The sequence below is a fragment of the Cetorhinus maximus genome, chromosome 10, assembly GCF_964194155.1.
Source record: "Cetorhinus maximus chromosome 10, sCetMax3.hap1.1, whole genome shotgun sequence".
Taxonomy (NCBI): Eukaryota; Metazoa; Chordata; class Chondrichthyes; order Lamniformes; family Cetorhinidae; genus Cetorhinus; species Cetorhinus maximus.
In genome coordinates, this window is record NC_135888.1 from 15,382,339 (window position 1) to 15,407,473 (window position 25,135).

The following is a 25,135-nucleotide window of genomic DNA, read 5'->3' on the forward strand; positions in this document are numbered from 1 at the left end:
TTGGTCATTCAACAAGGTTGGAGTCAGGGGAAAAGTCAGTGGAATAGGCCTAATTGGATAGCTCTTTCAAAGAAACTCCAAATGGCTCCTTCAGTGCTGCATCATTCTATGATTCTAAGATTCTGGAAAGTGAGCTCACCAAGTACATTTCCAAGAAAAGCAAAATAAACCTTCCATTTCAATGGCCCCTTTCAAGATTTCAGGCTCCCTGAAAGAATTTTACAGCTAATGAAGTGCTTTTGAAATGAGTCACTTTTGTAATGAAATCTGGCAGCCAATTTGTGAATGGCAAGCTCTTGTAAACAGCAATGAGATAATAATCACATCATCTGTTTCTGATTAAGAGATAAACATTGACAGGACACTGGGAGAATATCCCTGCCCATCTGCAAATAGTGCCATGGAATCACTGCATCCAAGATGGTAGACAGGTTAAACGCTCAATTAATATACGGTTAAGAACACTGGTTATGTTTTAAAGAAAAAATACATAGTATGCATGCATAACTTCAGCTGCACTTAGAGCACAAAAATTTACACCTTTTACAATCAACTTTTCCAAAAGAAATGAAGAGAAATTTGTTGATTGTGAAAACAGCTGAGTGGTTTAAAATAGTTTGGTGTTAGTAACACATTCTTTTTCTTCTAAATTGGGTTTCAGATTGTCTCTCCCTTCTTATTATTGACCTTCTCTGCTCATCTTCCAACCCTATACATTCTTTTGCTGATTATTTCACAACACATTCAAATTCCTTCAAATTGTATGTTTCCAGTGGTAACAACTGAAGAAGAGTCATAGGGACTCGAAACGTTAACTCTGTCTTTCTCTCCACAAATGCTGTTAGACCTGCTGAGTTTTTCCAGCATTTTCTGTTTTTGTTTCAGATTTCCAGCGTCCGCAGCATTATGTTGAGTTGGTTTCCTAGACTAGATAAATTTGCAGTTAATAAGTACAACTGTTTAGAAGTGTTTTTCAAATATATAAATCATGCTAAGAGGTGGCACTTGAAGTATCGGAGTGATATCTGATTAGAACATAGGAATTTTCTGGATTGGGAAAAGTCATCAGGCCAAATAAGTCCATTGTCTTTTGATAAATCAAACAGCACTACCCCTTTTCTTTGCATTCCTTTTTGCTCTTGAAATGCATCAAATTGTCTCAATAACAACTTATATTTATATAGTGCCTTCAACATAATGAAACATTCCAAGGTGCTTCACAGGAACGTTATAAAACAAAATATGACACCGAACCACATAAGGAGATATTAGGTCAGAGGACCAAAGCTTCGTTGAAGAGGTAGATTTTAAGAAGTGTCTTAACAGAGGAAAGTGAGATAGGGAGGTGGAGAGGTGTAGGGAGAGAATTATAGAGCTTGGGGCCTAGACAATTGAAGATGCAGCCCCAAATGGTGGAGTAATTATAATTGGGAATGCTCAAGAGGCCAAATTAGAAGAGCGCAAATATCTAGGAGGGTTGTTGGGTTGGAGGCGATTACAGAGATCGGAAGGGACCAGGAGGGAATTGAAGAATAGGATGAATAAAATCAATACATTGCTTAACCAGGGGCCAACATAGGTAATTGAACAAAGGGGTGATAGCGGAATGGTACTTGCTGCCTGTTAAGACAAGGCAGCAGAGTTTTGGATGAACTTAAATTTACAAACTTGAACTCTTAATTATATTGTCCCTTCAAATGGCTTTTGCTAGTAACTTATTCCTCAAGTTTATTACCCTCCTTCCTTCCCCAATGTCACCTAGTCTCCAGGCATCCTAATTTTTATATCAACTTGTCTGCTTTTTGATTCCTTCACCATTATGAAAAATTTGCTTGGGTCAGCAATACCAATTCCCTTCATTACGTTGAAAACTTCAGTTACTTTACCTCAAAGTCTCTGCTTTTCCAAAGAAAACAAACCAAGCTTTCTTAACCTTTAGTTTAATTTAATTCCTGATGCCAGGAATCATTTTCATTGCTCATTACTCTCCCAAGGGCAAGCATATCCTTCCTTTGATTAGGTGACCAGATCTGCATGCAGTAAATAAAACCTTAAAATTTGGCTACTTTAAATTGGAAATTACACAGGACTTTGCCATGACCTAGCAAGGAAAATACACTTTTTTTTAATTCATTCATGGGATGTGGGCTTCGCTGGCTGGACCAACACTTATTGTCCATACCTAGTTGCCCTTGAGAAGGTGGTGGTGAGCTGCCTTCTTGAACCGCTGCAGTCCATGTGGTGTAGGTACACCTGCAGTGCTGTTAGGAAAGGAGTTCCAGGATTTTGACCCAATGACAGTGAAGGAATGGCAATATATTTCCAAGTCAGGGTAGTGAGTAACTTGGAGAGGGACTTACAGGTGGTGGTGCTCCCATCTATGAGCTGCTCTTGTCCTTCTAGATGGTAGTGGTCGTGGGTTTGGAAGGTGCTGTCGTAGGAGCCTTGGTGAATTTCTGCAGTGCATCTTGTAGATGGTACACTCTGCTGCTACTATGCGTCGATGGTGGAGGGAATGAATGTTTGTGGATGTGGTGCCAATCAAACGGGCTGCTTCGTCCTGGAGTCAAGCTTTTTGAGTATTTTGGGAGCTGCATTCATCCAGGCAAGTGGGGAGTATTCCTTCACACTCCTGACTTGTGCCTTGTAGCTGGTGGACTGGCTTTGGGGAGTCAGGAGATGAGTTACTCGTCACAGCATTCCTAGCCTCTGACCTGCTCTTGTAGCCACAGTATTTATATGGCTAGTCCAGTTCAGTTTCTGGTCAATGGTAACCCGGAGTATGTTGATGGTAATGCCATTGAACATCAAGATTCTCTCTTGTTGGAGGTGATCATTGCCTGGCATTTGTGTAGCGCGAATGTTACTTGCCACTTGTCAGCCCAAGCCTGAATATTGTCCAGGTCTTGCTGCATTTGGACATGGACTGCTTAATTATCTGAGGAGTCACAAATGGTGCTGAACATTGTGCAATCATCAGCCAATATCCCCACTTCTGACTTTATGATGGAAGGTCATTGATGAAACAGCTGAAGATGGTTGGGCCGAGGACACTAAGGAACTCCTGCAGTGATGCCCTGGAGCTGAGGTGACTGACCTCCAACAACCACAATCATCTTCTTTTGTGCTAGGTATGACTCCCAACGAGCGGAGAGTTTCCCCCCTGATTCCCATTGAGTCCAGTTTTGCTAGGGCTCCTGCTTTTTGTGTACAGGACATACCCGGGCAATTTTCCACACAGCCGGGTAGGTGCCAGTGTTGTAGCCATACTGGAACGGCTTGGCTAGGGGTGCTGCAAATTCTGGAGCACAAGTCTTCAGTACTATTGCAGGAATATTGTCAGGGCCCATAGCCTTTGCAGTATCCAGTGCCTTCAGCCATTCCTTGATATCACATGGAGTGAATCGAATTGGCTGAAGACTGGCATCTGTGATGCTGGGGACCTCTGGAAGAGGCCGAGATGGATCATCCACTCAGCACTTCTGGTTGAAGATTGTAGCAAATGCTTCAGCCTTATCTTTTGCATTGATGTGCTGGGCTTCTTCATAATTGAAGGTGTGGATATTTGTGGATCCTTCTCCTCCAGTGAGTTGTTAAATTGTCCACCACCATTCATGACAGGATGTGGGAGGACTGCAGAGCTTAGATCTGATCCGTTTGTTGCGGGATCGCTTAGCTCTGTCTATCACTTGCTGTTTACGCTGTTTGGCATGCAGGTAGCCTTGTGTTATAGCTTCACCGTGTTGACACTTCCTTTTTAGGTATGCCTGGTGCTGCTCCTGGCATGCCCTCCAGCACTCTTGATTGAACCAGGGTTGATCCCTGGCTTGATGGTAATGGTAAAGTGGGGGATATGCCAGGCCATGAAGTTACAGATTGTTTTTGAGTACAATTCTGCTGCTGCTGATGGCCCACAGCGCCTCATGGATACCCAGTCTTGAATTGCTAGATCTGTTCAAAATCCCATTTAGCACAGTGGTAGTGCCACACAACACGATGGAGGGTATCCTCAATGTGAAGGCGGGACTTCGCCTCCACAATGACTGTGCAGTGGCCACTCCTACCAATACTGTCATGGACAGATACAACTGCGGCAGGCAGGCTGGTGAGGATGAGGTCAAGCATGTTTTTCCCTCTTGTTGGTTCCGTCACCACCTGCGACAGACCCAGTCTAGCAGCTATGTCATTTAGGACTCGGCCAGCTCGGTCAGTAGTGGTGCTACTGAGCCACTCTTGGTGGTGGACATTGAAGTCCCCCCACCCAGAGTACATTCTGCGCCCTTACCACCCTCAGTGCTCTCTCCAAGTGGTGTTCAACATGGAGGAGCACTGATTCATCAGCTGAGGGAGGGTTGCATGTGGTAATCAGCAGGAGGTTTCCTTACTCATGTTTGACCTAATGCCATGAGACTTCATGAGGATTCCCAGGGCAATTCCCTCCCAACTGTATACCACTGTGCTGCCGCCTCTGCTGGGTCTGTCCTGCTAGTGGGATAGGACATACCCAGGGATGGTGTTGGCGGTGTCTGGGGCATTATCTGTAAGATATAGTTCCGTGAGGATGACTATGTCAGGCTCTTGCTTGACTAGCCTGTGAGACAGCGCTCCCAATTTTGGTACTAGCCCCCAGATGTTAGTAAGGAGGACTTTGCAGGGTTGACAAGGCTGAGATTACCGTTGTCATCTGTCCGGTTTCATTCCTTTAGTGGTTCGATACAACTGAGTGGCTTGCTAGGCCATTTCAGAAAGCATTTAAGAGTCAATCACTGCTGTGGGTCTGGAGTCACATGTAGGACAGACCAGGTAAGGATGACAGATTTCCTTCCCTAAAGGACATTAGTGAACCAGGTGGGTTTTTACCAAAAAAATGATAATGGTTTCATGGTCATCATTAGACTTTTAATTCCAGATTTTTATTTAATTCAAATTCCACCATCTGCCATGGCGGGATTCAAACCCAGGTCCCCAGAGTATTACCCTGGGTCTCTGGATTACTAGTCCAGCAACAATACCACCACGCCACCTCCTCCCACTGCCCAGTGCAGTACTAAACTATGGATCCCAAAAGACAGCAGGTTCAAGTACTGGTCTATTTTGAATTAGCCAATCTCAGCCAGCACAGGTAGATGGGGAACAGCACTCCTGGAGAGGGGGAAGCCAATCAGTATTCTTTCCCTCGATTATTAATCAGTAACTTCTGTTAGATGGTGCATGGCTGTGGATCCCGAGTGGACAAATTGGGTACGTGATCTCTGCAATGAATAGTCTGCTGATACACTATGTAGGCCCTCACACAAAGAATAATACCTTTGGTCAGCAATTGGTAAGTGGGGGCTAAATTTGTTAGTGATCTAGTAGTCAGTGCTCTTCAGCAGCGGCCTCAGAAGTACTTGATGATGGGGGAGGGGCACTTGGAGAGGAGAATGGGGAAGGCCTGAGCAAAGTCAGCAATGGCTCATATTACTGCTGTGGACTTCCTGTTCCTAATGGCTCCACATCATTTTAAGTGTTTAAAAAACTTGCATCTTTGGTGACAAAGACCACTAGTTAAGCCACTTATAGCCTAACTAATGCTCAGTGGAGCTCTGAACAGATACATTTTATGGATGGGTCCTGTAACCTCACAGGTTGAAATGAGGCATGCGCTTCTTTCAGGTGGTTGCCAAAGTGACCTAAAAAAGATTGTGACGAATGGATGCAGGTGCAAATCAGGCACAGACCTTTGCATTGCTAAATCTATGATCATTCTGCCCATTTTACTTATGTAAAACATGCATAACTGTGTTGAATTTAGACCCCAGTGTCTTCTAGAAGATGGGGAGGGAATAAATAAAATAAGTTGCGTTCACAATTTTGTCATTAAGTAGACAGAACCATATGGTTAAAACAAAACTTGGTCTGGTCTAGTTTGTTCCAAGTAAGCAATTTTGCATTTACTGACTTTATCTGGTTTGTATTACACCAGTATTGTTATTGCATGATGATCTTTCTTTCTATTGATCTTTTAAGATGGTTCTGCAGTTGTTGGATTGGAAAGAGTTAAATCTGTAGTAATGATTGGAATGGTCTGTTCTGGTTTTTATCTCTGTAAAGCTGTAAACGTTCAGTTTGAAACTTGGCGGCTGACTTCATATTATTTGACTACTGGCATCTCTGAAGTTCTTTTCAGTTACCATGGTGATGAACTTGAAATGTCACTTCTCGTCAAGGCGGGTTTGCCCTTGGGAAGGAATGGAAGGTGACCTTGTTGGCAAGATATCAAAAATTTGGAATATATGATGCTCAGAGAGAGGATGCAGGGGATTTGTTTGTAACTTGCATATGGATAGAAGCCAGTAAAAACAGACATTAATCCTGATGTAACAAGAACAAGAGAAACTAAGATTAGTGTTTTCATAATGTATAAGCCTTTGGACATCAGAGCATAAATGTTTTGTTGTTTTGATTTTGAATGAAAAATGTACAAAGGGCTTCCCATTTTGTTGTTTCTTAAACCTTCCTTCCAGCAGTTCTCTGATACCTACACAAGCCAGGCATCCTTCTTGGAGTAATTTTTCGACTTTGTCCTTTGGCGTGGAGCCTTGACTGGCAGTAGTGTATGTCAGAAATTTAACATGTCTAAATTTCCATTTAGTTCACTGGTGAGAGTAGAAGATCAAAGAAATTACCCCTCTTGTGTGAACTAGACAATAAATATTGTTAGGTTATTCAACAGTGTAGGGATCATAGTTGTCTTGATCCTGTCCTCGTCCAAGGCTTACGCTAATGCTCTCTACAACATTGGATAGCAATCAAAAGCCAACACCGCCCCCCACTAGCTGATTAGCCTAGTTAGCACAACCTGGTGATTTTATAGTCCAATTGATTCCATACCACATTAGCTGGTACACTTATATACTAACTCATTGCGTAGCTTCACAATGTTACATTTTTTACACAATTTTCTGAAATAGTTGTCTGCTTTTTTCTACAATATGAAAGAAAATTCAATATGTACCATTGAGTTCAATAAAAAATGCAGTTAGAGTTTACACATGAATACTTCTGATTCAAAGAATTTTCTTTCCCTGGAGAGCAATTTTTCAAATTTCTCAATATTTTTCCTAAAATCACCACAAAAGTTTCTGTTACCAAGCTTATCCATCAATTTTTCCTACTTTAATCATTGGTCCACTGGGAATATGGAGGAAGATTTGTTCAATAATCAATGGTGGGAATTAGAAAAATCCATTGGACAAATCTGTGAGGTGATACACTTTGGAAGGAGTAATTTGACATGGAAGTATTCAATGAACGGCATGACACTAGGAAGTTCTGAGGAACAAAGGGACCTTGGCGTATGTGTCCATAGATCTCTGAAGGCGGAGGGGCATGTTAGTGAGGTGGTGAAAAAGGCATATGGGACACTTGCCTTTATCAATCGAGGCATAGATTTCAAAAGTAGGGGGTCATGTTGGAGTTGTATGGAACCTTGGTAAGGCCACAGCTGGAGTACCGTGTGCAGTTCTGGTCGCCACATTATAGAAAGGATGTGATTGCACTGGAGGGGGTGCAGAGGAGATTCACCAGGATGTTGCCTGGGATGAAACATTTAAGTTATGAAGAGAGGTTGGAAAGACTTGGGTTGTTTTCATTGGAGTAGAGAAGACTGAGGAGCGACCTGATAGAGGTGTAGAAGATTATGAGACAGGGTGGATAGGGAGCAGCTGTTCCCCTTAGTTGAAGGGTCAGTAACAAGGGGACATAAGTTCAAGGCGAGGGGGCAGAAGGTTTAGGGGGGATGTGAGGAAAAACCTTTTTTACCCAGAGGGTGGTGACGGTCTGGAATGCACTGCCTGGGAGGGTGGTGGAGGCGGGTTGCCTCACATCCTTTAAAATGTACCTGGATGAGCAGTTGGCACGTCATAACATTCAAGGCTATGGGCCAAGTGTTGGTAGATGGGATTAGGTAGATAGGTCAGGTGTTTCTCACGTGTCGGTGCAGACTCGATGGGCCGAAGGGCCTCTTCTGCACTGTGAGATTCTGTGATTCTGTGACAAGTTTATGTCTAGCTTTCATAGTTTAATAAATAGGTGTTTGTGGTTATAAGATATGGATAAATCATGAACACCAGCTGCTAACTAAATTACAAATGTTTGCCCCAGACATAATTTGTTAATTTTTCTGTCTTTGTACACCATGTTGAGAGGAAATAGTCAAAATTATTTATTTCTAGACTTGTCAGCAAAAACTCAGTTTTTGCAACTAATTGACAAAACATTAAACTCATTAAATTTCACTCCGGTTAGATAGCAAAGAAATAACTTATGTAGTAGCTAGCTCGTCATAATGTACTGTTGTTGCAGTGGAGCATTGTTCATTGTTAGCCTTGCAACTTTTATTATTCTTAGCCAGAGAAGGATGAGTATTAGTGAAAGGGTCAAAATATAGAAAATAAGGTTTAAAATAAATAGCTGATACTTACTTTAATTTGTCAAGTGCACGTATATATTTATATTAGCATACCCCAATTTGACCTTGAGTGAGCCTTTCAGTCATTTGTCTAGTTATAAAAGTGATGACCAATACTTATCAAGATACTGTCAATAACATACTTAAAAAAGATTTGTACAAAGACTGGTGCTGAAATGTTTATAGTCATGAAGTTATTGTGTCAGGCAGGCCTGAAATCTGATCTTCCTTCCTGTTTTACAATATTCTCTATCTTTCCTAGAACAGCTTTTCCTTCCCTCTCTGCAGCTGTGCATGAGCTGAGCCTTTCCTAGTTTTGTATTTCCTGTTTCTTTTTGTTCAGCTCCCAAGGCACCGTAGACCAAAAAAAACCTGCAATGAATTGGATATGGCTCTGCAATATGGACCTTGAAAATCATTACAGTCAACATTTTGTATCCTATTCTAAAGTTGCATTTGACATTTTTATTTGAAGTATGTGACTGAGGTGAAGTAGGTTGTTCAATTACAAGCTAGTTAAAGTCAAAACAGAATCAGTACTTTCTGAAATATAATGTAATTTAGAAAATATATTGTGGGATAGGATTTGGTCTGGGCCTGAGGATGGATGGAAATTTGTCCTGGATAAATGGAAGTCAGCACAGATTTGTTGAAGGCAAATTGTGTTTGACTAAATCATGCACCCATTACAAACTACTGTATTCCTTGTGCACAAGTGGACTACTAGTAATGTCTGGAAACCTATCCTCCACATCTTATGCCCCTGTGATACCAGGAGCCTGATGGCTCCCTGCACTGCCCAAGTACATACAGACTACTCCACGCAACACCTGATGGCACCTGTGCACCAAAGGCCAAGTGCCCCTCTCAGCCAAGCTCCCTTTTATATGCCCACCTAATATGGCATAGCCATGACTGGCTCCCCACTGTGTTACCACCTCCGTGCACCTGGTCTGTCCCTGATCCAGCATGTAACCTATGTGGCCCTACCAAAATCCCAAACTGGCCCTCAGTGAGCTGACAGTGAACTTGTTAGCAGCATTAATTAGCCTCATTCGCAAGTCGGGTAAGTTTTTGGAGCTCACCTTCCACTGTCCTGAGGAAAATCACTGGCATCAGGAACAGCGATGGGGAAGCAGCATGCTGGCCAGTGCTGCTATTTTTAATGCCCGCATGCCTCCAGACTCCTCCCCCATTGGGATGCAAAAGTCCTGCCCTTAGCAGCTGAAGCTTAAAATATCCAAACTGTACAGAACCTCAATCAATAAAGCCAATAAAATCTTTAACTACAGTCAATACAATAAGATTCAAGTCTGAGGAAGTTTTTTTTTATTTGTATGGCTTGGGATGCAGTTAAAGGTCACTGGTTAACAATCCATTCAACGGCTTCAACAAACACAGTGTGAATGGTTACGATGCCACCAGGAATTGATCTCTCAGGACAGAAATTCAGTATATGTGTGATGGTCTGACTTGGATGGCCACAATCACAATTTGAGCTGTTTCTCATGTCCTACTTGTGGAGCAAGTGGACTGTCCTCAAATGGCTGAGGGTTGTCCAGATTTTCCTTGGAAAGTTGAAACCTGGGACTTCACCATTCGTGTCAGTTACCAGGTTGTGGTGATGACAAGAGGCAAGGTTGTCATCAGTTTGTAGGGTGTGGTGTGTGTTTGAGTAGGGACTATGGGATTTAAAATGTGTGCATTTTTGAGGCCCTTTGTGATTGGAAGTGTTTCATTAGCTCTCAGCTGTGGTGTTCTTTGAGAAGAATGTTTTCCCTGTGGACTTCAGAAGGTTCGATGTGTGCCAACACAGGAAGCCACTCAAGCTGTATTGGTCTCAACATTCCAGAAATAATTGTCATGACTTCCTGGAGGTGAATATCTACCATGTTTGTGAGGCAGCTCCTAAGCCAGGTTGAGTAGCATTTGTGAAGTTAAAACAGAAAATGCTGGAAAAACTCAGCAGGTCTGGCAGCATCTGTGGAGAGAGGAACAGAGTTAAGGTTTCGAGTCCATTTGACACTTCTTTAGAGCTGAAGAGAGGCAGAAATGTAATGGATTGTATACTGTTGAAGAGAGGGGGTAGAGCAGGTGGAGCAAAATAGAAGCTCAGGGATAGGTGGGAGCTCAGGAGAGATTTGACAAAGATGTCACGGACACAAGACAAAGGGAGTGTTAATGGTAGTGTTAAAGACTAAAGTAGGCACTAATAGTGGCATAAAGTTAAGATAACAGCATGTGTTAATAGCCTTACAAGGATCAGCACTTTCTGAAAGCAAGACATCAGAACAAGTTACAGGTGACCCTGTTGGGGGAAGGGGGTCGGGAAAAAAATTAAAAAAAGATCAAAATGGAAGACAGAGTTCATGGCTGAAGTTGTTGAACTCAATGTTAAGTCCAGAAGGCTGTAAAGTGCTTAACTGGAAGATGAGGTGCTGTTCCTCCAATTTGCGTTGGGCTTCACTGGAACATTGGAGCAAGCCAAGGATGGAAATGTGGGCATGAGACCAAGATGCGAATTTGAATGGCAAGTGACAGGAAGGTCAGGGTCATGCTTGCGGACTGAGTGAAGGTGTTCCCTAAAGCGGTCACCCAGTCTGCATTTAATCTCCCCAAAAGGAGATTGCATTGTGAGCAGCGAATACAGCAGACTAAATTGAAAGAGGTGGAAGTGAATCATTGCTTCACCTGAAAACAGTGTTTGGGGCCTTGGATGGTGAGGAGGGGGGAAGTAAAGGGGCAGGTGTTACACCTTCTGCAATTGCATGGGACGGTGCTGTGGGAAGGGGATGAGGTGTTGGGGATGATGGAGGAGCAGACCAGAGTGTCACAGAGGGAACAGCCCCTATGGAATTCTGACCGGGGAGGTGAGGGACATATGTGTTTGGTGGTGGCATCATGCTGGAGTTAGTGGAAATGGCAGAGGATGATTCTTTGGATGTGGAGGCTGGTGGGGTGAAAGGTGAGGACGAAGGAACCCTGTCTTTTTGGGAGGGAGGGTAAGGGGTGAGGGCAGGAGTTTGGGAGATGGGTCAGACATGGTTGAGGGCCCTGTCAGCCACAGTGGGGGGGAAACCTCAGCTCAGGAGAAAGGAAGGCCACATCAGAAGCGCCGTTTTGGAAGGTAGCATCACTAGAACATATGCGACAGAGGCAGAGGAACTGGGAGAACGGGATGGAGTCTCATGTGAAGGTGAAAGAGAGGTGGAAATTGGAAGCAAAATCGATACATTTTTCCAGGTCCAGATCAGTGCATGAAGCATCACCAATACAGTCATCGATATATCAGAAAAAGAGTTGTGGGAAGGGGCCTGAGTTGGACTGCAACAAAGAATGTTCCACATACCCCACAAAAAAACAGGCATAACTGGGGCCCATGTGGGTAACCATGCCACACCTTTTATTTGGAGGAAGTGAGACAAGTTATAAGAGAACAAGTTCAGCCAGGCAGAGGAGAGGAGTGGCGGATGGGGATTGTCCGGGCCTCTGTTTAAGGAAGAAGCAGAGAGCCCTCAGATAATCCTGCTGGGGAATGGAGATGTAGAGGACCTTAGTGAAGAGGAGCCGATTAGGTCCAGGAAACTGGGAATTGCTGATATGATGTAGGGTATTAGAGTAATCACAAATATAACTGGGATGAGACTGGACAAGGGGAGACAGAATGGAGTCAAGATGGGAAGAAATAAGTTCGGTGGGGAAGGACCAGGTTGAAACGATGGGTCTACCAGGACAGTCCTGTTTGTTGATTTGGGAAGGAGGTTGAAGCAGGCTGTGCTGGGTTGGGAGACTGAGGTTGGAAGCTGTGGAGGGAAGATCTCCAGAGGAGATGAGATCAGTGACAGAAGTGGAAAAAATAATGTTCGGTGGTGGGGTCATGATCCAGGGGGAGGTAAGAAGTGAGTGAGGGGGAGTGAGAGCTGGCGCTCAGGCTCTGCAAGGTAGAGGTCAGTATGCCAGACAACAACAGCACTACCCTTGTCAGCAGGTTTGATAACAAAGTCAGGGTTGGACCCAAGAAAATGGAGTGCAGCAAGTTCAGAAGGAGACAAGATGGAGTGGGTGATTGGGGCAGAGAAATTAAGAGGGCCGATGTCATGCTGACAGTTCTCATTGAAAAGATCAAGAGCAGGAAAGAGGCCAGAGGGAGAATACTGTAGGCGGGTGAAAAGATCTGTTGAATGGGGGGAGGACTCCTGCCCAAAGAAGTGAGCATGGAGAAGGCAACAGAAGAAGATGTCAGCATCGTGCCAAGCCTGAAATTCATTGAGGTGAGGGTGTAAGGGGATGAAACTGAGTCTTTGGCTGAGCACAGATGTTTAGCATCGGAGAGGGCAAGGTCAGAGACTGTAGTGAATACACGGCAAGAGCTGGGATTAGAAGTGTGTAGTCAGGGTGAGTGAAGCAGTGCATAGTGTGACGGTTCTGCTGCCTCACGTGTTACCTGCCAGTTTCCATATAAGCTTCACTCTTGTCTTAAACTTTGTATCCGTGTTCTGGAGGTACTGTCAATGTACCGTCAAGTGTGATGCCAAAGTATTTTGACATGGGTGGTGGGTGAGTGGTCAGCCACAGAATTGGACATGAAGTTCTTCACTGGCCTTCAAGTTTTCCAAGTGGAAGGTTGAAACGATAATGTTGGCAGTGTTTAGTCGAAGTCTCCATTTTCTGAAATAGGCTTCCAGAGAACATGGATCTTCAATGATATAAAAGCAAAATACTGAGGATGCTGGAAATTTGAAATTAAAACAGAAAATGCTGGAAAAACTCAACAGGTGTGGCAGCATCTATGGAGAGAGAAATAGAGCTAATGTTTCACGTCCGATATGATTTTCTTCCGAAATGGTCCCTCAGTTCTGAAGAAGAGTCATATTAGACCAAAACATTAACTCTGTTTCTCTCTCCACAGATGATGCCAGACCTGCTGAGTTTTTCCAGCATTTTTTATTACTATAGATCCTCAATGTGTGTTTTCTCAATGTCCTGAAGTTCTTCTTCTGGAAAGTCAGGGCCTAGTCATCAGCGGATGCAAAGAGCTGTGACTTGTGGGAGGAAGGTCACTGGTATATATGTTGAAGAGAGCTGGTGCAGGGACTGATCTCTGCGAGCGAGTTGTTGGTCATGCAAGGGCGGCTGATTTGATCTCCAAGATACATATGGAACCTTTGGTAGCTGACCATGGAGTTGATCAGTTGTAGGCTTTTCACATAGCAGATGATATTGGAGAGTTTCAACAACATGCCTATGCGCCACACTGCGTCATAGGCACAGGATAAGTCAACAAAAATGGTTTCTGTCTTCAGGCCTTTCTGGAAACAGGCCACAGTATTTGAAATCAGTGTCAGGACCTGCTTGGAGCAGTTGTGGCCTGTGGAAAAACCCTGCCTGTTGGGGAGGCATTGTTGTTTCGAGGGTGGAACTCGGACTGTTTAGCAGGAGGTGTTCCAGGACTTTATACGTTACTGATAGCAGAGCAATAGGGCAGTAGCTATATGGATTGTTGAGTGGCTTCCTTGGCTTGGCAGTGGCCACTACCTTGGATTGGCATCTGATGTTTTGAATGGTACTTGTGCTGTGGATATTCGCAAACAGCAAGTCATTTTCTTCCCTGTGTGCCGATGTTCTTCAGGAATTCTTGGTAAATCCCATCAACTCCTGCTGCACTACTTGACTTAATCACTGTCAGGGCGCTGTCCACTTTGAGGAAGTCATGGTCAAAATTTACAGTGGACCCATACTTTGAATACTTTGTCCACGTATGTACATTGAGACACAAGGGAGCCTTTCAAGTCCTGGAGTCAGTGCAAAGAAAAACAAAAATAAGAATAAACTCCAGTTTTGAAAGCTCAGTAATGACTCTTTCTCTGGAGAAAAGAGATGTCTGACAGGTGATCTTATAAAAATACACAAGATCATAAACAGCATGGAAAAGGTAAACCTGGAAAATTATTTTATATTGAAAGAGTACAATAAGGCCTAAATTTGCCTTTTATAAATTTAAATCTGATATCAGGAGATTTTTCTTCATACAAAGCATGATCAATACATTGAACACTTCTGGATGCAGTAGTGGAGGCAAAACCCTAAGAATTATTTAAGATGCAGTTCTTTGCTGCAATAAGGAGTTAATCCAGGACTTAGCCTGGATAGAAGAACCAAAATGGGCTGAATGGCTTTCCTTGTAGCAATTATTTTGCAATGCAATTAATAACAGTTTAAACCTGAGAAACAGAAAAAAGGTTCATATTAATTCAAACAACATATGGTGATGGCAGTAGTCAGATCATGTGATCACTGTTTTAAACGATTTTGCTGATCCATAAAATCAAACTGGAAATATCAGTACTGTTGAGATCCTCAGAATGAGTAACTGATTTTTAAATATTATTTAAAACAAAAATGTAATGTAATTACTATACATTAGTAATTTACTGTATTTAGGCTTGCAAGGCACAGAGGAAGGACTTGTTAAAATAACCAGTTAAACTATTTTATTTTTATCTTTTAGATTGTCCCAAATCTCCAGACTCCACAAGTTATAGGCCAGAAAGCCCAGACCCCACAAGTTATGGGCCAACAGGTTGGTACCTTTGCTGTTATATCAGAGTTGAAAAGTTTCTCGTATTGTGCGTGATATATTGGTTTAATACAGAAAAAATAATTTTTTATAGGGGGAAAAAGGAAGTTTGAGAAAATTAGTTCAACGCTTAGACATATGCAAGTTATTAAAATATGATACTTGATGTTATAAATTACTCCAGTATGTGTTCGCTGGTCCAATATATTTCATGCAGCACACTGTCATGAAGTATTTGTATTCAGTACCAGCCGTTTTGCCTTTGGGTTCCGAATGAAAATGGCATCTATTTACCTATATCTCTGTATATTTATATGTAAACATCTATAATATAAAAACTATACATCTAGAACATATTTCCTGTCCTTCACACTTCCCCCTAAAATTCTTGTGTCATGTTTCAATGAACAAAGGAACTCTGCAGGAACACTGGAGTCAGAATGGCCGCAGTTTAGTTATCACATCTTGCTATCACATCTTATTATCACAAGTTTCAGAATAAGGAGACACTCATTTAAAATTGAGGTGTGAAGAAATTTCTTCTCTCAGAGGGTAGTGAATGTCTGGAATTTTCTACCCCAGAGAGTTGTGGTGGCTAGACCACTGAAAGGATTTAAAGAGGAGGTAGATAGATTTTTAAAGTATCGGGGAGCTGAGGGCTATGAGGAGCTGGCACAAAAGAGGAGTTGAGGCCTGGGGCAGATCAACCATGATCTTATTGATTGGTGGGGGAAGGCTTGAGGGGCCGAATGGCCTACTCCTGCTCCTATTTCTTATGTTCTCATATGAACCCAATGCTTAACATCAATCAAAAAGAGACACACATTTATTTTAGAATACATTACATTTTATGTTGTATGATTTATTGCTGTAAAACACCCTGCAACATGCTACATAAATTCTGTGGGTGTTATCACCCTTCAGCTGTCTTCTTGACTTGCTGAAATTAAAAACAAATTAAAACTCTCCAAGTGAGGACTGAGCAAAGAACTGAGGCAATGAATTCAATATAAATATAAAATATTTTCTCTATTTTTAATTGATTTATTAACTTTTTCTTCATAGACCTCAGTGTCCCTATGATGTCTGTGATTATAGTTTTACATTCAGGCTTAAGACTGTGCCTGCCCTCCCTAATTATGCAATTGGCCCCTCTAGCCCTTCAAAATTAGATGGGCACACATTTCACCATACCCCATCTTCCTTGTGTAGTCATTCACACTGTATTCCTCATCCCCACCTCCATACAATGAGAAACAGGTACACCTCATAGGACATAAAAAATGTTCATGTACATCTCATTTCCTCATATCAGAAACAAGCAAGAGGAGCAATCACAACAGATCACAAGCTTCCATGTTGTGCAGGGTACCATCAACTGCGCCTGGATTGCTTTACATACTCTTCATCTGAACTCTACCATATTCCTCAACAGAAAATGATTCCACTTGTACATGAGCTGTTGCACAGGCAATGCATCATGCAGGTGAATGCACACTATTCTGGCAAAGGTCATGATTATTTTGTTCTGCAGCGGTCCACTGTTTCATCTGTATTTGAACTGCCATGGCAAGATAAAAGCTAACTATTGGGTGATAAGGGTTATCCACTCACAAACATGGTTTGATTTATTAATCTGGTCATGAACTGTACATGCGTGAACAGCAGGCCTACAGTGAAAGACATGCTGCCACATGGAACCTACAGAGCAGACCTTCACTGGCCTTGAACAATGCTTCCGCTGCCTTGTCCACTCTGAAGAAACCATGCAGTACTCAGTTAAATGGGTATCGAGAATTGTGGTATTATGCTGCATGCTGCACAACCTGGCCATGATGAGGTTTATGAGAGATCAGCTGTTGCCACCAGCTATCAGACAAGGATCCAAGGAGCAGGCATGTGAAGAGGAAGGGAGACTACAGTGTAGAGTTCCTTTCCGTTAGGGTTGTATGTGATCAGATTGTTCTTGAATGATGCCAGTAGCTTCATCTACACCTCCCTATACACCAATGATCCCACACTCTTACCTTCCCTCTCTACTGATCACCACTTTGTCCTCTTTCTGACAGCATTTATTTTATCCTTACTTCATTGTGGAAATAAAAAAACAACACCAAATGCAAGCCAAATCCAAATTTGACCAAATCAATCAATCAATAAATAATAGAAAACAAAACTACACACCCTTGTGCATTCCTTTGGTGCCTGCCTTCAATGTGCCTTTGCCTTACTAAGTGCTCCTTCAAGGTATTTCCCCAGTGACTGCAGGATGGCCATCTGCTGATCTGCATATGAGGAAACTACAGATGACCTTGAAGGAAAACTTGAGCAATTTTGCGCTGAGGGAACAGTTTCAGTCTGTACCATCTTGGCATGGGCTACAGAAATCTCGATCAAATGTCTGACAGGCAATTGCAAAGGACTGGGAGTAGGCGACTACTGAGAGGACAGCAGGTTCCTGTTCTGTAGCATCACTGCCACCCTCCCAGCAAAGTACCTTAGCAATCTTAGTGATCTGTTGAAGAACAGATTGCTGACTGGAAGCTCCTTTCAACAATAGGACCCAGAGCCATGGTGCCAGCAGCAAGGTAACAGTCAGAGCTTTGATGGAAGCTATTTCTGCTGCATTGGAAGCTGTGGCATTGGCTCCCTGATACACCTATGGGGCTCCCTGATACACCTATGGAGCCCATCATGATGCTGTGTGGGTGGAGGTGACCAACTATTTGATGGTGGAAAGAGTGAGCTCTAAGCTCTGTGCCAAGTTTTTGGTGAATACCTCCATGCTCTTTGATATCGTGATTTTTTTCAGTGAACCAAGCATTTGATGTGTATGCCCTTCAGCCTTCTTCTGTAGCCTAGGCCATAAAGTCCTCATCTGGCTCCTGTGAAGTTGAACTAGTGCATAGTTTCACTGTTGGCTTTTGCATGCTGAATTTATGCCCAGTGTCTCATCATTTGAGCATCCCTCTATACTAGCAATGGACCCAACTCCACCATGGCTCAGCTCACTTATTTCTGCAGCTCTTATCCATGTCTTTGTTACATTTGGACTGATTATTTATATACACTCCTGGCTGACTTCCTACCTCTTTCTCTCCATAAACTTTTGAGTTCATCCAAAACTCCATTGCCCGTATCACAACTTGCACCATGTCCCAATCATCCATCACCCATGCACTTGCTGATTTAAATTGGTGCCCAGTTACATACACTTCGATTTTAAAATGCTGATCTTGGTTTTCAAATCTGCCCATGGCCTCATTCCTCCCTATCTCAATCTCTTCCTGTCATACAACCCTCCAAGATATCTATACTGGCCTCCTGTACATCCCTGATTTTAATTACTGCACCATTAGTGGCCTTGCTTTCAGCTGCCAAGGCCCTACTCTCTGATTTTCTCTCCCTAATCCTCTTTAACGCTCTACCTCCCTTTCTTCCTTTAAGATGCTCTTTAAAATCTACCTCTTTGACCAAACTTTTGATCATCTGCAAGAATATCTCCATTTGTGACCTTGTGTCAAATTTTGTTTGGTAACAATCCTGAGAAGCATCTCAGGGCATTTTACTTTGTTAGAGACGCTGTATAAATGCAAGTTGTTCTTAATTGTAAAGGATATACAGTGTTTGTGAGGTTTGAGTGTAAGATTGAGTGTAAGATTGAGTGTACGGTGTGACTCTGTCATTACTGCCTTCTTTCTCTTCTTCAATTACAGCTCTTGGGTATCTGAAATCAAAAAGGAAAAAGGATTAGATTGTGGGGAGAGTAAGATTTGTGTGTCTGCAGCTGTGAGGCATAAGAGATTGTGGAATGGGAGAAGAAGGATTAGGAATGCAGAGACCCATATCATTGATCCCCCCCATTGCTACCTGTGAACACAGGCTCAGCGATGTCCCTCCCCATGATGGCTAGCACTGTCTCTTCCTGCAATGAGATATGGAGCTCAGTGGTCCATGAACTGGTTATTACTTCCACTCAGTGTATCTTGAGCTTAGAATGTCCCTCTTTCTCTCCATCTCCAGTTCCAAGGCCTCCAGTGCAGCATCTGAAAACATTGGTGTGCAGTCTCTTGCATGCTCAGTCATTCTTCTAAGTGTTACATGGTTGATTCAGTTTATAAAGGACATATTGCCATGTTGCATCCCCCTTTTAAGAGGTGTAAGCTGCCTCTAAGTAGCACTAGCCTTTCACAATATTAGACAATTCTGCTGATGCAGTAGCTAATGAATAGTGCCAGTAGAAATGGCTACATGCAACAATCGTAAACCAGTAGGCAGCACAAACTTAACCTGCTGCCTGTATCGTTATGAACAGATGCTGGTTCATTACTTACCATGATCCCCATATCTGTTTTCAGAATTTATCCAATTTAACCCCCATAGTTTCATGGAATTTACTGTGAGCAATGCCACAGGAGATCAGGTCTGATGTAGGATACACTGTGTAATGTCATATGTTAGCTTCAGGGCCAGAAAATTAGGCGTTCTACCTCATGCACTCAATCCAGGAGGAACCCAATTTTCCAGAGTGAGGTTTGGTTCCCACTTAAATATTAAAATTCTTTAGGTTAAAGCATTGGTGTACAAATCAATGTCCATGGGTGAGGCTTTGCCCATAGCAACTGCCTCGCTGAAAAAGATGGATGCATCAGGAGTTACTTTCAACAGCTGAAGCAGGCTCCAATAAGTTTTTCACTTTTGGTGGAAGGGGTTTGTGTGTATATATATATATATATATATATATATGGAAAATGTATTTTGCTCTAGATGTTAGTTGGTTATACTGGATAGTTTTCCATTTTTGAACTTGCGCTTTTTTTTCTCTGCCAATACTTCTCATTAATATTGATTACTGCAGATTTTGATCTGATCTGATCCTGAAGGTATTTTCGTGACACCTGTCACAATGCTGACATTAGCATCTTTACCTTGATATGAAGATTCAAAGTGGGGGACTGCCATAGAATTATGCTATCAATTGTACAATAACCTGCGCACATCTGAATCTGTAAAGGCTGCACCCATAGAAATAAAGGTTATTCTAGCATAAGTTTTGTGTTGCTGCCTCCTTCCAAACCATCCCAGAAAACATCTGCCATATCAGACAGTCTGCAGTGCACACATGTTAAGGAAGTGACAATCACTATGTTTGCAAGGGGAAATAAATGCCTTCATTAATTTTCGCATGGGAAGGAGGCACCAACACAGTTATCATCAGGTGGCATAATCCCCTCAAATACAAAGAGTTGTACTTGGTACCCTTGCGGGAATCAGAGCATTTCATTATCAACCCCATGGCCTTCATTAAGCAAAACAGTTTGCATTCCATGTTCAGGTAATATCTGACCATATAAACATCATTCTGTATATTAGTAACTGTCCTTCAAAAAGCAACTGGGTGGGTGACTTTTAGACAAACAACCAGCAATAAAACAAATAGAAAGAAAAAAAGGGAACAAAAGTTATTTAAAATAGATTTTGAAAATGCAACTGGCTGAGGTAACCTTCCTTTTAAAATAGCCAACATTTGAAATGCCTATACTGAAATAATTCTTAAGTTGAGCTACAACATTCCTACGTTGTAAAGGAAACTGTTTCTTACTAATATAGGTATTTCTGCATACCTAGATTCCTAAATCTAGTTTAACTAATGCACTTTCTAAATAATATTTTGATGCTAATGTATATCTATCACTCCTTTGTAGACTAGAGTATTTTCTTTTAGTCTGGTGTAGTTTAAATTTTGTAACTTGATTCTAATTAAGCCATTCTTATTTATGTCTTTTAGGCCTCCCTACAATCCAGGGATTGGAAATGCCAGCTGCATTAGGAATTGCATTTGGTGCATTTGTCATTGGAGCATTGCTGATTGCAGCTCTGTGGTATATCTATTCACACACTGGTGAGTACCAACTTCATATCTGTCACCAGTAGTCTTCAGTATCAGTTTACCACACTCACTATTTGATTTTTAGAACCATGGCCAGATTTTTGAAGCATGATGGGGCCAGAACATTTTCTTAATTCATTCATGGGATCTGGGCTTCTCTGGATAGGCCAGCATTTATTGCCCATCCCTAATTGCCCTTGAGAAGGTGGTGATGAGCTGCCGTCTTGAACTGCTGCAGTCTGTGTGGTGATGGTAAACCCACAGTGCTGTTAGGGAGGGAGTTGCAGGATTTTGACCCAGTGACATAGAAGGAACGATGATATATTTCCAAGTCAGGATGGTGAGTGGCTTGGAGGAGAACTTCTAGGTGTCTGCTGCCCTTGTTCTTCTAGATGGTAGCATTCTTGGGTTTGGAAGGTACTGTCTAAGGAACCTTGGTGAGTGCATGCAGTGCATCTTGTAGATGGTACACACTGCTGCCACTCTGTGTCAGTGGTGGAGAGAATGAAGTTTGTGGATGGGCTGGCAGTCAAGTGGGCTGCTTTGTCTTGGATGGTGTCAAGCTTCTTGCGTGTTGTTGGAGCTGCACTCATCCAAACAAGTGGAGGGTATACCATCAAACTCCTAACTTGTGCTTTGTAGATGGTGGACAGGCTTTGGAGAGTTAGGAGATGAGTTACCCACTGCAGGATTCCTAGCCTCCAACCTGCTCTTATAGCCACAGTGTTTATATACCTAGTCCAGTTCAGTTTCTGGTCAATGGTAACCCCCATGATGTTGATAGTGGGGGATTCAGCAATGGTGCTACTATTGAATGTCAAAGGATGATGGTTGGAGATGGTCATTTCCTGGCACTCGTGTGGTACGAATGTTACTTGCCACTTGTTAGCCCAAGCCTGGATATTGTCCAGCTCTTGCTGCATTTGGACATGAACTGCTTCAGTATCTGAGGAATTGCGAATGATGCTGAACATTGTGCAATTATCAGTGAACATTCCCACTTCTGACCTTATGTTGGAAGGAAGGTCATTGATGAAGATGGTTGGGCCTAGGACACTACCCTGAGGAACTCCTGCAGTGATGTCCTGCAACTGAGATGATTGATTCCAACAACCACAATCATCTTCCTTTGAGCTAGGTATGACTCCAACCAGCGAAGAGTTCTCTCTCCTCGTCCCCCCGCCCCCCCGCCTCAAATGCTGCCTGATGTCAAGGGCAGTCACTCTCAGCTCTCCTCAGTTCTTTCATCCATGTATGAACCAAAGCTGCAATGAGGTCAGGAGCTGAGTGGCCCTGGCGGAACCCAAATTATGTGTCAGTGAGCAGGTTATTGCTAAGCAAGTGCCGCTTGATAGCACTGTTGATGATCCCTTCCATCACTTTGCTGATGATCAACAGTAGATTGATGGGGTGGTAATTGGCTGGTTTGGATTTGACCTGTTTTTTCTGTAATTTTCCACATTGCCAGCTAGATGCCAGAGTTGTAGCTGTACTGTAACAGCTTGGCTAGGGGTGCAGCAAGTTCTGGAGCACAACTATTCAGTACTATTGTCATAATATTGTCAAGGCCCTTAGACTTTAGAGTATCCAGTGCCTTCAGTTGTTTCTTATCATGTGGAGTGAATCAAATTGGCTAAAGACTGGCATCTGTGATGTTGGGGACCTATGGAGGAAGCTGAGATGGATCACTCACTCATCACTTCTGGCTAAAGATTTTTGCAAATTCTTCAGCCTTATCTTTTGCACTGATGTGCTGGTTCCCCCATCATTGAGGATGGGGATATTTGTGGATCCTCCTCCTCCTCCAGTGAGTTGTTTAATTGTCCACCACCATTCACAACTGCAGAACTGCGGCAGAACTGCAGAGCTTAGATCCGATCCATTGATTGTGGAATCGCTTAGCTCTGTCTATCACTTGCTGCTTATGCTTTTTTGGCATGCAAGTAGTCCTGTGTTGTAGCTTCATGAGGTTGACACCTCAATTGTAGGTTTGCCTGGTGCTGTTCCTGCCATGCCCTCCTGCACTCTTCTTTGAACCAGGGTTAATCCCCTGGCTTGGTGGTAATGGTAGAGTGGGGATATGCCAGGCCATGAGTTTGCGGATTGTGGTTGAGTACAATTCTGCTGCTGATGATGGCCCACAGTGCCTCATGGTTGCCCAGTCGAGTTGCTAGATCTGTTTGTAATCTATCCCATTTAGCATGGTGGTAATGCGACACAACACAATGGAGGGTATCCTCAATGTGAAGACAAAACTTTGTTTCCACAAAGACTGTGCGGTGGTCACTCCTTTCGATACTGTCATGGACAGATGCATCTGAGGCAGGCAGGCAGACTGTGAGGATGAGGTCGAGTATGTTTTTCCCTCTTGTTGGTTCCCTGGAGGCAGGTGGGCCTGGAACGTCCTGCTGCCGGCTGGTTTGTCAGCACAGTTCCGCCCTTAGCCACTTTGAAATAGGCCGGGTCAGAGGCAGAACAGCTACTTGCCCACAAGCAGCGGATAGTCAATAAAGATAAATAGGCCCCTTTCCAGCGCCAATTGGAATTTTCCAGCCAGCAGTCAGGCCTCCTGCGATGGCCAAAACATGGCCAATGAAAGGAGGTGGCTTTTGATGGTCGATCAGGGGACCAATGCTCCGGTAGATTTTTTAAACCCCCTGCTCCTCCCCATATCGGCCATAATGTGATGAACAGAGCTGTAGTCAGAGGCTGCTCTGTGGAGGGAGTCCCCCTCCATGTTCAAAAAGTGGCCATAAGTGCTCACCTTAACATCGAGACACACCAGCTCATGCTCTTTCTCTCTCCTACCCATGTTGGCAGCTCCCACCTCAGATGTATTATTGCTGAAGGGCTTCCCATTGGCTCTCCAACCTTGGGAGCTGCCCACTATCCTTAATTGGAAGGTGAGCATGTGCTCTGGCCATTAATTAGCCTGCCACTGAAAAATCACATCAGGGATCTACTTTTGACATGGCAGAGAGTCAGGAATCTGGATGTTTTCCCAATGTTGGCTTCCCAGCCCAGGTCTAATGGCAGATAAAATAGTAAACAAGCAATGGGGAGGCATTTAAAAAGAGATAGTTAGGTGCAGTCTAAACACATTACTATGATTCAGAAAGGTAGGTCATCTCAAAGAATGCTTATGATAAATCTCAGGTTCATAATACAAAGAGAATCAAGCAGATTACAAAAACTGTAGAGGAGAACCAAGAAAGGAAATTAGGGGGGGGAAAGAGAGTATATGAGAAAAGATTGACAAGTAACCTAAAAGGGAACATTAAGTTCTTTTATAAAATCTCAAGCGTAAAATCATAGTCAAAATAAGGGTGGAGTTGATTAGGAACCAAAAAGGAAACCTTGTGGGGGCTGAGAGTGTGGCTGAGGTACAAACAAGTATTTTGTATTCTTTTGTGAAGACAGAAGCAATGTTGCCAATGTCACAGTAAAGGAGGAGGGAGTAAAGAAATTGGATAGGATAAAAATAAATAAAAAGGTGGTACTTAAAAGGTTGGCAGCGCTCGAAGTACAAAAGTTAAGTGGTCCTCAGAGAATGCATCCTAGATTGCTGAGGAAAGTAAGCGTGGATTAGATTTGAGATGTGATATCCTTGGAAGATATGTGACAAGACTCTTGATTACAAGTTGCACCTTTAAATATGTGCACTGCTGAAGTCTGCTCGAGATATAATGAAAGGCCTGTAGGATTGTGTGACAACGACATAGATGATCAGTAAGTGTGGAACAGGTAACACTGTGGTATATAATCTTGTACTGTTCAACTGCCTTGCCGGCTTCCTTAAAGTGCACCATCCTCTTCTGCATTTATTTACAGATCCTGCAGTTAGTGTACACAGTATTGAACCTGGTGACCACAACCTACTAATTATGGTGCACAGTTGTCCTTGGAGGAGGTTGTTCTGCTGTGTCAAACAGAATAAGTCTCCTCAGTCAACAGCACTCCACTTCACCAGCCATGGAAAAGGAGGTCAAGTGCTTTATTGTCCCTCATTTGCACACACACACCAGTTTGTGCCTCCACATTGAGTTACCTTCCATTTGATTTCCTTCCTTTCATCATAGTAAATCCTGTTAAAGGCATTTTCAACCTTTCTAAAAACTGTAAAAAAAAGTTAGCTTCTCTGTGGCCTCAGCTATAACCAGCCGCATCCCATTAAATTCGAGTTAAGCATGATTTTATGGTACCCTTCCCTCTTCCA

The 25,135-nt window shown here is 42.9% G+C and overlaps 1 protein-coding gene across 3 annotated transcripts in view; it reads left to right on the forward strand.

Moving 5' to 3' along the window:
• The window catches only part of LOC144685478 (transforming growth factor beta receptor type 3-like), a 154,954-nt gene that overhangs the window by 128,737 nt on the left and 1,082 nt on the right, over nucleotides 1-25,135 (forward strand). For all 3 annotated transcript variants that reach the window (XM_078550032.1, XM_078550031.1, XM_078550033.1), the window contains 2 exons: nucleotides 14,961-15,032; nucleotides 20,818-20,931. In XM_078550032.1, the coding sequence (XP_078406158.1) occupies nucleotides 14,961-15,032; nucleotides 20,818-20,931 (186 nt within the window). The remainder of the gene's footprint in view (nucleotides 1-14,960; nucleotides 15,033-20,817; nucleotides 20,932-25,135) is intronic.